The 12,134-nt window shown below is 36.4% G+C and overlaps 2 protein-coding genes across 2 annotated transcripts in view; one reads left to right on the forward strand and one right to left on the reverse strand.

Annotated features, from left to right (window-relative positions):
• Positions 1-3,894: 3,894 nt before the first annotated feature.
• Positions 3,895-7,511, forward strand: LOC100372531 (uncharacterized). Its single transcript, XM_002737401.4, has 3 exons — positions 3,895-4,244; positions 5,770-5,910; positions 7,043-7,511. The coding sequence occupies exons 1-3, from the start codon at positions 4,128-4,130 to the stop codon at positions 7,127-7,129; spliced, it is 345 nt and encodes a 114-aa protein (XP_002737447.1). The 5' UTR covers positions 3,895-4,127; the 3' UTR covers positions 7,130-7,511.
• LOC100372679 (structural maintenance of chromosomes protein 2-like) overlaps positions 7,357-12,134 on the reverse strand; it is a 31,098-nt gene continuing 26,320 nt past the window's right edge. The window contains exons 22-24 of the mRNA XM_085503157.1: positions 10,793-10,944; positions 10,212-10,359; positions 7,357-9,062 (exon numbers count right to left, since the gene is read on the reverse strand). Of these exons, the coding sequence (XP_085359283.1) occupies positions 8,838-9,062; positions 10,212-10,359; positions 10,793-10,944 (525 nt within the window). The 3' untranslated portion in view covers positions 7,357-8,837. The remainder of the gene's footprint in view (positions 9,063-10,211; positions 10,360-10,792; positions 10,945-12,134) is intronic.

Consider the following 12,134-nt stretch of genomic DNA (forward strand, 5'->3'; position numbering starts at 1 on the left):
AAATTACCGATGATGACAACTACATAATAAAAAGGGAGAGAGTGAATGAATAAATATATTTCACAAGCCTTCCTGATTTGGAAAACCCTTACAGATATTTGTCTCAATCTCACCCAGTAGAGACAAAATATTCATCAAGCTGACCTGTTTCCTGGTACATTTAGATTTAGTTTGGTTTTACTTTTGTTTCATGAGTAAATTATTCTATTCATCAGTGGCCTTTAGCATGGTGCCCTTCTGAACTTCTGACTATGCTGTTGTACTGATAGGGGAGTTTTAGAAATGTAAATGTTCAGCCAATGCATTGTAAAGGCTGTTTGTCTGCATTTTTATCTCGCCTATGGTACCATATGCTTGTTATATCACCAGTAATGCAACAATGGGGTAAATTGTGGTTGCTAGGGCCAGAAATACAACTATTGTTAATGGCAGCTCTTCAGTTTCTATTTAAGTTAGTTATGTATCCAAGCTAGACACAATTTGTCTAATTACTGTCAGCCAGTTGACTCCAGAATTAAAAATAATGTTATTACCACCTGGCCCCTCTGAATTATTGGTAATGCCTGTTTATTTACTATCGCTCCACTGTCCTGGAAGAAGACACAAGCCTTCATTCATCAAATGAAAAATTACGATTCACTTTGTGCTAAGTTGTCGAAGCAGTATATTCTTGTTGACACCCCCCCCCCCCCCCTAATTGCTAGGAAGCCTTATGTTAAAGTCATGAAAGCTGTCTAGTGCAAGGATTGTGACATCCTACAACGCCATAAAGCTTTATCTTTCCATATTTGTGACAGAGCAATTGGTTGAGTAAGCCACTATCTCTGGTGTCCTCGGCTTCAGGCAGGAGATGCAGCAACTTACAAGCTCTATTCTTCGCTGATAATTTACCTGTACCATTCTTTCAGGCTGACTCGGACAGGTTATGAAATGATCACCTATCTAGATGAACAGACCTCCCCTATTTTCATCCCATGGTTGAATCTGGCTCCCAGAACAACAAGGACGACAGCATGCCCTGTGCTCATGCACACCAGAAGCATCACCGGAAGCATCACAGTTATGCAACCATGGTAATTGTTGTTTCTATGGCCAGTTATGCAACCATGGAAAAAATACGCCGGTTATCTATTAAGATATAAATGGCCCCTACCTACAAAATGATGATTGTGATGTGAATGAGTAGGTCCAAGACAAATAAAATGATCTCTGATGAACTATAAAACATGTAATATTCGCTACATCAGCTAGTATTACCATTGTGTTAGCCATCAACCTGAGGCTGTATATTGATATATTGTGAGTCACTTGAAGTCCACTGAGTGCCTGCAAGGCTGAGTGTTAAATCTTTTTCAAACATAATCATTTCACTTCATACAGTGCAAAAAGCCCACGCAGAGCTGTGTCTCGAGGTCTTGTCTCTACGCTTTGTAAAAAAATATTAAAACTAGGTCTATTTTTACTTTGTTGCTAAGAACTTCTGGCAGTCTCTATAGTCTGTCTGCATCATCCTGTGCTTCTCTTGATTACTAGCATTGTATCCCCATTTCAATGTGAAATTATAAACAAATGATTAAGCAAATGTAGTTTGTATTACTGTCATGTCAGTACAGATTCAGTCAGGAATGTAATGAAAAACATATTTCAACACAAGAGGGCGCACTATTTTTTTTAGTCATTGATGAAACAAGCGAGCCGACGATTAAAGACAGTAGAAGAGTGGATACTGCTGACGAAACGGCGTAGCAGACTGATAATGAATCAGTATTCAATGATAATTATTGTATATAGTCCCACGATATTTTCTCGTAGGTTTACGTCAGCAGACACCAGTGATTACCGCCAGAGATTTGTATCAATCCAAGCTGCAGGCGACTCTGACAGTAATCAGGGGTGTATGTTGACCCGGATGTTGACGTCATCGTATAAGAGAAAATATCGTGGGATTATGTATTTATCACACGCATATATCCACAATACGGCGTAGTGGAACGGCGGGGATGATCAATCGTTCGAGTTACGAACATCAAGTTAGGAGAACATCGAGTTAGAAAAATGAACACGCACACTTTTGAGAAACCACGATGACTTGATGATCAATTACTAGTTGTTAGAACTTCGAGCTACCGGCAACATGAATTTTTGTTTTTGTTGAACCTCCACGTTTAGTAACTCGAACTTTTATTAACTGTTAACCGAACTTCGAGTTACGGGGCAACATAGATTTTTTATTCTGTTTCAGTGATTTTCAGTGGTCTTCCCAGGTTCTTAATAATATATTTTCGGGGGATACAGTAAATCTACATGACATAAAAAGGTGTTCGTATGTTATACTAGTACTCGTTACAGAAAGTACATTGGAACTCATCAGGAAATTGTCCTGGATTTTATTACTGGAAGCAGTCTGTTTTGTTTTCTTTGCAATTCAATTAATTCCTTGCCATATGATCATTTACTGTTTTATGCACCACTTCGAGACACGATAATTTTCAAAATAGGTATTTGCCAGAATATAAGTAAACTTGGATAATCCAAATTGAGAATTTGATTGTTTCCAAATAATTCCACTGATTTAAAACTTTTCTCAAAATATTTATTGGTTTTTCAATGTTTATCTTTTGCATTTCTTCCTTGTCATGTGAAAAATGGACTTCCCAAAATTTTAATAGGCGTGATGGGCCGTTTAATTTGACCCCAAACTTTTTTTTCTTTTTTGTTTCTCCATTTCCCCAACCAGACTTCAATTTTGTCTCTTTTAATTTTCAACACCTGTATTAACGTGTCTGCCGTATTGATGATGCGAGCAATATTTCTCTTACCTTGAATGCTGATGAGTAGAGTTTCAAGCACAGATATAAATAAATAGGCTGTAGGGGCGGATCTAGGATTCTGGAATGGGGGGGGGGGGCGATAAGTTGGCCGAAGGCCAAGTTCGAGCGCCGATGACGCGAAGCCCTGTTGTTTGTTAAAAATAGGGGGGCCGCGGCCCCCTCGGCCCCCTCTAAATCCGCTCATGGGCTGGTGACAATGGATCACCGTGACATACGCCTCTATAGTACAGTAGCAATCGCCTTGAAATGCACGGTGTCACATTATTATAATCAATATTCAACAGAGAAATCGGTGTCAATTTCTTATCTCTGTTTGGATTTGGAAGTAAAGTGGTAATCCTTTGTCCCTGAGTGACTGCCATCTATGCGTGTTAAAGAGAGCGAATAACAAAATGTAAAAATCAGAAAGTGACTAAATGAAATAATCTTTCATTTAGTTCACAACCTTCATCATTGTGTGTCGTTTTGTCCTGTTTCTTTAGTATTATTTTCTGCTCTGTGAAAGTATTTTTCTCGTCTATAATAATAGGGGTCATTTCTAGGCTCAGAAAAAAAAAATTTCCACATTAATCCAGCTACCTAGCCCGTCATCGGATTATTATTGAATTTAACTGTTCTTTTTTCATCTCATTATCTGCATGAACGTACCATGTAATAAGCACTTGCCACTGTATGTGGCCAAAAAATGTAGAACACTGTGAAATATTGAAGCAAGCTATGATAACTATCATATTAATGATCATCATAACAGCAAGAAAATAACTGAAGAAAACCAGTCAGCAGTTCCGTACACCTAACCATCAATATCACAAGGCTAACAATCAGCTGAACAATACAACTACGAAGCCTGTAAATCAAATTTGAGGCAACATTGCTTACTTATCAAAAAATGGGTTTCAATTTAATATTATTCCTATAAATTAAAATAGTGAATATGCAAAATTTACAACCACAGTCGGTTGGTATCAGTGATGTTTTGGACACGGGCTACATCACAAACTAAGTTACTATCCCTGCACAATCAAATAGAGATCAGAGATAGGGGGTCTAAGTCACTTTTTTGCAATGCTAGGGAGGTCAAAATGGCTTCTCTGTGTGAATGACAGAAAAGACTCGTTGCAACTTTCGTCGGCAAGTTGTAGGGTCGTTTGCTCTGTGTACGGTGGACGCTTGTCATTAGACAAGCAACATAAACGGAAACAATTCACCATAGTTTCGAAATGTTGCATAAGCAGATTAACTGTGTAGATTTCTATTGACCACGAACAACACATCACATAACCAAATGTTTACATTATGTGTCGACACAGAACAGCTTTAGTTATTGTGTTTGTTATTTTCTTGGACTATTTGATGGTGGAGTGTAAAATGTTCCAATATCCCAGGTATTCATACAAAAAGAAACCAAAATCAGTAAGTATATATTAATATTGTTGTCGCTTTGCTCTCTCTCTCTCTCTCTAATGTAGCTGTGGAATCATAGCCCTATGTTGCCGACCGCATTATTTACGTGACTGACTCTGGCCGGCCCATAGGGTTGTTGTATGTTTGACGTAGAACAACAAAATTAAAAAGAAGACGTCCAAATGAAATTGTTTGGGCGAAATTCGATTGTAGGTCGCACCAAAGAGCTACGAAACCGCAGCTATCTCTAATGTGACCAGTGTGTAGCCAGAGTTCAGAACGGTGGTCAGTCAGTTCGCCCCAATGCACATTCGCCCCAGACCAGTTCGCCCCAAAGTCAGTTCGCCCCAAAGTCGGTTCGCCCCAAGTTTACTGGTGTTCGTTTTCGCGGTTATGCGTGCAAGGAAATGTGGTTTTGAAATATTTTAAAAATTATACTTAAGTAAAAACCACATCGAAGGAGGCTGATCGCCGCGATTGTAGCATATCGCCCGAAGAGTCGAACCGGTGTCGTGCCATATGCGTCGTGACTGCGATACTTTGCCTTTTTTTTGCCATGCGCTGTGATAGCAATTTTTTGCCCTATTTTAAAGTCGTTACCTGTTCGTTATTTTAAGAACTTCGATGTTGTGTATTTTATAGTCGTTACCTGTTCGTTATTTTAAGAACTTCGATGTTATGTATTTTATAATCGTTACATTAAGAACTTCGATGTTATGTATTCTCGTACTTTCATCGAAGCCTGAACGGAAAGATTGCTGGCTGCTTTGACCTGTGAACGCCAATTATAAAATCTATCGGGTCGGAGAGTGTCGTACGGACTATTAGGTCAAACGAGTCTGCGATCATAGCACACGGCACAGCACGGGTTCGGGCGATATGCTACAAACATGAATCGCGGCGATCAGCGTCCTTCGATGTGGCTTTACTTTAGTATAATTTTTAAAATATTTCAAAACCACATTTCCTTGCAGGCATAACCGCGAAAACGAACACCAGTAAACTTGGGGCGAACCGACTTTGGGGCGAACTGACTGTGGGGCGAACTGACTGTGGGGCGAACTGGTCTGGGGCGAATGTGCATTGGGGCGAACTGACTGTGAATCTTCAGAACTACTCGTATATGTGGCTTCCCATCAGTCAGCTGGCGTACCCGTGATAATAAAATATATGCAATTTATAATTTACGCCATGAAACGAAATTAAGAGCCAAGTTGAGGAACGCGTTTTTTTTCGGATTCCTGCAAATCGAGAAAAAAATTCCAAGCTTTTGTTGTGAAACGATAGTGCAACATTCGGCCAACCGCTAACAAAATTCGGCCGAATTGTTGAAAAATCCCTTGCATACGAACATCTTATTACACAAAGAACATAGAACACTCGTTATCCAACTCAGGAGCTACTCAGTGACGACCTTATATATGTGCATCGTTCGTTGTATCCTGAATTTCTTATTCGCTATATATAACAGGTAAGGTTGTAATAGTTGCTGTATGTTTTGTTCTGGTGGTATTAATTTTTTTGTTTGTTTCAGGAAAGACGCTTTAAGAGTGAGAGAAATAAGTGTGATAATGACGCTCAGTGTGCTAATGTACCACCAGGACTCCCAAAACTTAACTGTATTCGTCAATGTATGTCACAAAAATGCTACGATGACATCTATGCATTTGATGAGGTAGGTCAAATAAGTTATTTTATAATATAATTTATGAAAAATCTTCAATTTGAATAAGTTCCCTCTACAATAGTACCATATTTGTCCTATTAGTTATGTATGCACTTATGTAAATAACAAAGGCTTACAGTCAAAATAAAGCGTGTTTGATAAGGGACTCATATACGTACACACTTGTAAAATGCATTGTTTACACAAATTCAAACTTGCTGCGTGATGACTGTAGCGCTTTAACTGCCTTTATATATGCTCTTCTAATAAAACAAATACAGTGATACAGGATATAGAAGACTTGAGCCACTTGTTTTAAGTTTGTTGTGCATCACTTTAGTGTGAGAGGTGAAAATCCAAATGAAATACCCCAATGTATGCACAAAAACAATTTGTGTACTGTAAAATGACTAATTTTCACTGGGTTTAATTTTTGCTAATTTACCATTTCAGGCATATTTAGTGGGTTTTAAATTCACGGTTTTGTCATTTAGATAATGTGTTCTATGCTAAAATTTACATATTCACTGGGTTTTAATTTAGCGCATTTTCCAGTCAGAGAAATTAAAACCCAGTAAATAATTAACCCCTTTACAGTACAAGTCAGTCATGCATGAAACATTTTTCATTGTTGTTAGCTAGAGGGCACACATCTTCAAAATGTGATTATAAACTGTATCTCTACTATGAAGACTCATTTATTCTGCTGGAAAATTATAGAAATATATTGAGTTTGATTCAAATTGTTCCGAAACCTGATTTTGGTTGTAAATTTTGTTCAACTATGATATATACTTTAATAGAACATAATAGGAACTTGAATAACATCATTTTGTTTTTCGTCTAATTCAAAATGGCGACGAACACTGTTCTTGAAGACGTATCTTAAACATTTCTTACCATGTATACACAACTGTGATATGAACACTAAAAACAGAAGAGGACTGTGTCTACATGTTTTATGATAAAATCGTACCCGTTTTTATGAAAGTCGCTGTGCACTATTTATTTAGTTTATCTTGCCACGTTGAAGAGGAAAAAGTGGAATTGAAAAAAACAAAACAAAAAAAACATTCAAATATTTTGATTGGGAAAAGGCACTTTTATATTTTTGATACACATTATCGTGTTATTCTTTCAGCTGGAAGATGGAGAAATAGACGTTAGATTAACATCATTTAAAGGATGCTGGACCAGTGAATATATTGCACGTAATAGGGATCTTTGATGTCACTGTGGATTTAGAAGTCTTTCAACTTTGTGAAGCTACCTACCTTATCACATGTGTTAAGAACAAGAACAGATGGTTACATTTAAGAATATAAAATTATGTCTTGTCTTTGATTAAAATATGTCGAGAATACATAACGGTGCCAGGTGGAATTAAATCGCAAAACATGTATATTGTTCATACCATGTATATTGCGAAACAGCTGTCATCAACATGCACACAAGTTTGTAGTCTAAACAAATTGAAATAAACACTATTTTATTTAAGTAAATATTACAAATTCAATGGCAGTGACGTAATTGGTTCTGAATAAAATCACGATTTTATAAGTTCAAAATTCAAATCATGTCTGAATTGAAGACATAGTGAAGATGGTTAATCAGTTGTGTACACTGTTTGGGCTTAAAATTAAGTCTCCCAAGGCACACATACAGAATAGCATTTATTTGTATTCATATTTTATATATGGGTCCAAGTACTTACTAAACCAGATGGACTATCAAGTATTACCATGGGTCTAGCCAAGACCACTGACAATTTTGAGGCCCAACCACTTGCAAACAGGTCACAGAAGTGCAAACAAACTTGTATGGTAAAAACAAGTTCTGTAAAATCTGTATTAGAAGCCGCAACTTCTATAAAAATGGTACAATGCAACAGAGGGGGATGCAGCTTCTATTAGCGCCTCTATACATATGAGAAAGGGTGAAGTTTCATCTACTAATCTATACAGTAATATTCATTAGACAACAAATGTGATTTAGGGTTTATACATGCTTCTAAAAGAGCAAATACAACACGTGTAATAACCTTGGAAGAAATCATGACCTACAAGTTCACGACTGTGGAGTGTAAACAATGTCATATCCATTGAAGTTTGGTATTTACTATATCAAAATGTAAAGTATTTGAAATATAAAAAAAGAAGAGGACAGATGTCAAAAAGTCTGATGCAATATACCATAATACAACACTAAAATCTAAATATTTCTAATACAATTTCAGATATTCATGATAAATACGTGACTAAAAACTGTCTCTATTCTAACATTGACTTGTAGCATTATGGAAACAATCCAGACTCCATTCTTGGTGTACATTGCTACTGATGTCGTTTAAAATAAAGGGTTGGCAGTGAAATATTCAAATTAGCTTATTTACATCATAAAAGAAACATGCCACAATGCATAGTTTGAACACAGGTTTTCTAGCATATATCTTACAATTATTCACTTTGCATATCACCATCAATAGGACTGCACTCAGAGATCATTCGTTTTAGGACCACTATGCAAAATATTTGATATTCTGAATTTACTGAATATCATTTTTAGCATTAGACTGAAGCAACTATTCTGTTTCCCCAATTGATTGTTCATTCAAATTTAATTTGAAAACATCCGAATTGTATCGACCATAAAAATTTGCCTTCAACATTTTATGCATATACGATGGGTGTACGAATGATGTTAGGGTGCAACTTCAAAATGCCAGAGTCACCACACTCTCTATGTCCAAACATTGTGAAAGCACTGTTTATATACGAGTAGTATGGTACGTGAACATGGTTTAATGACTATGCCGGTGATGCTATTTTTCCCCCGTTCATTAATATTCGTTGCAACTTTCAGCAGATGATGTGTTAAAATACCATGCTTTTAATGTTATGTTTCCTGGGATATATACAAGGGAAATGGTTCCATCTTTATTGTTCAATCACAAGTCTGGGTCTCTTTGCACTCTTCTTGCCTTTATCTTTGCTTTTTGCAGTACTGCTACCAACACTGACAGTGCTGCTTGTTGCGCCGCCACCAGTCGTTGGCTGGGTCTGTGTATACCGTGTAACAGTCGATACTCCGTCAACAAACTTGGTTTTAAACAACACATTGGCATTGTTAAACATACCGTCTTTTAAAGATACCACAATGAACTGGAGACAAAACAGAGTAGAAACAATTTAGTGGAAACAATAACCAACAATTTTATATCCAACTTTCAACACGAGATTATCACCTGATATCACCTGTGAGTGGATAACGCATTATGCCATGAGTGTTTAACAGTTCTATGAATAAGTGATAATATTCTTTATAGACTGGATACTAGTACTGCTTTTCAGGCCCGATGTCGTTTGGCAGAAGGACTCAAGCTTGCAAGAGCACATAAGCTGTACGACAGAGGTCTGCAAAAGGCTTATCAAGACTATAAAGGTTTTATCGTATACCTCATAGGTGTAATTACATTTTTACCATGGCGTGACCTCAAACACATGATGTAATTTAGAATGACGCTACAAGGCCGGGCAATACAAGGTATATTTTTGTTATCACATGACCAGCTTAGAGCGACAAAAATCATAATTTTAGGTATGTTCATTACAGTTTTTCATGTCATCAGATATATTACTCTTCTTACAATATATTTTAATCGATATCATTGCACTAGTTTGTTTTTCTACTTATTGCTGCATTTAAACAAAAAACAGCATTTGGTGACACCTAATCACCTGCTGTCTTCATGTTGCAAAACTGAGAACAGTCATGACAATGTTTATAAATTCATGAGTAAAGTCAGAAACCAATTACCAATAACAGTAGTCGTAATTAAGACTTGTCCACATATAAGAGACAGGCACATTTAAGCCGGGGCTGGGACAGGTAGATGTAAATAATTGCCTGTCCCTGTGGAATAAAGATATTGACATTTTTATTAAGTGACCAAATGTGGTAGAGTCCTTTGAAATAACAAGACCCATTTTGTTTTAAAACAGGAGGGTCGTCACCTGCGCACAGTCGCGGGAATTGAGTCCCAAGCGACGATAACAACACACGCTAAAAAAGGCAAAGGCTCATGGGCACTTGTTTGTAAACAATGACACGCAATGGCCGTCTGAAGCATGACGACTCCCCTGCTTTAAATAATAGGTCTTTTTTTGCTAGACAGGCAATTCTAGTCTCCCACCTTTCAATGGACAGGTAACTATAAATTTTAATTTTATTCCCTGCAGGTGTATGAACATTTGAGACAAAATTTGTATTCAAAATAATGACTGCAGTTCTTGTGTCTTAAGGTTTGTTACCTGTGAGTGTCTGAAATGTGTACGTAACATCTGACCAATATTCTGGGTATGAGATAAATCTAACGCAGCGTCAACTTCATCCAAGATGTACAACGGTGCAGGTTTGAACAGCAACAAAGATAGGATTAGTGACAATGCTACCAATGATCTGTTGACAATAAAGCAAAGTTACATGCATGTTGTAGGCTTTTGTACTCGACTCATTTGTTTAACCAGAATTTCTTCATTAAACAGGACATCTACAGTATTTGCTGATAGAAGTGCTAACAAACCAAAAATTGCATTTGTTGAATATTGAATCATTAAAATATTACTGACTATAGAAACACTTCTGTCATTTATATTATGTACGCGCTACTGATATCGCAAATACAGTACACATACATTTACTCTGAGCAGTAGCAACAAACAACACTATTACTTTATATGCATACGACTGGTTATTGCCAATCCCCAAAGTATGAACAAAGACAGTAAAATGTTTTTTTTGTTGTGGATGTATAACAATGAAAAAAAAATTACCATATTGGGTACTTAATGAAATTATTATTTTAATATTGCAATGTTTGAGTATGTCTTACCTTTGACCTCCACTTAGTTCAGTCAAGCTATCTTTCCAGACATCACCAAATGCGACTTTGACCTCCAGTCCATCAAGAACAGACTTCCCATCAGGAGGTGCCAGCTTAGCATCTGTACCAGGCAGCAGTGAAGAAAAGATGGAACCAAAATCCTAAGAACAAACCACATTTAAGATGCATTAAGATTTTTGAAAGTCATTAAATAAATTTCTATATCTGAAGCATGCTCAATAAAAATGTTTCCGAACAGTGTCAGGTGCATGACATGCATTTTTCCAGTACATATCAAATAGTTTAGTGACACATACAGGCAAACTTCATGTTCTACCACATGCAGAGATTCAAGGTTCATGTAAGACCGACAACAGAATATGGTTAATATGGTATATATTAGCAAGTTAATGTGTTTACTTCAAAAATAAAATTATTATCCAGTCATCGACAAAATTTGAATGAAATGAAAAAAAACAAAAAACAAGCCATGCATCACACAGACCCTGTTATAAAATTTAAGATATAGTTTTGTTTGTAGTAATATAGTTTGAACATAAAAATTGTCAGAGATATGGATCCAGAAGCTGATGCTTGATTATGATGATTTTTTAACATTAAAATGTTTGACATTCAGTCATCTTGTGTCTGATCGTCAAACGAGTACTTGTCCATATCAAGAGATATTGCTCTGGAACAGCATGTATAATGAATATATAAAATTTGAACATAATCAGTCAAAGCATGTCAAGAGATGTGGCTTTTGAACCGCATTCAATAAAACAAAATGGCCAGCAAAACAAAAACAAAATGATGTGCTAGGCTAATCACTTGATGTTATGATGTTATTGTTAGATAATGCTCCAAGATCAAATTCCAGTTTTTATCTTTCATTAAATTCTCTTATAATTTCTCTCCCATAACGCAACTGACATATATCATCAGTAGTGTTAAATTTGAATAAAACTCTCATAAAGACTGAGTCAAATAAAAGACATGTTGTTCCAGTCAGATACTATCTAGCCATTGCTGGCCATCATAAGATGATTTCAGTCATGTTATAGGTATACATCATCCTGGAACAGTACATTTGAGTCATAAGGTGCCATGCAAGTAACATGCAATACTCTAAACCTGTGTATAGCGAACACCAAATATGCCTAACACATCGCATACTGAAAACCTCCACAGATATGAATGATATATAACAATATCAGGTGATGTGTTTTTTTAGACAGGTGGTCATACTTTATACTTATATAGAGGTTTATTAATTAATTAATTACTGTGAAATACTTTATTTTCGCTGGAATTTATTTTCGCTGAAAAGACTTTTTGGGTGTTTTGTATA

Source organism: Saccoglossus kowalevskii, chromosome 9 (assembly GCF_978046115.1).
Source record: "Saccoglossus kowalevskii chromosome 9, keSacKowa6.1, whole genome shotgun sequence".
NCBI classification, from domain to species: Eukaryota; Metazoa; Hemichordata; class Enteropneusta; family Harrimaniidae; genus Saccoglossus; species Saccoglossus kowalevskii.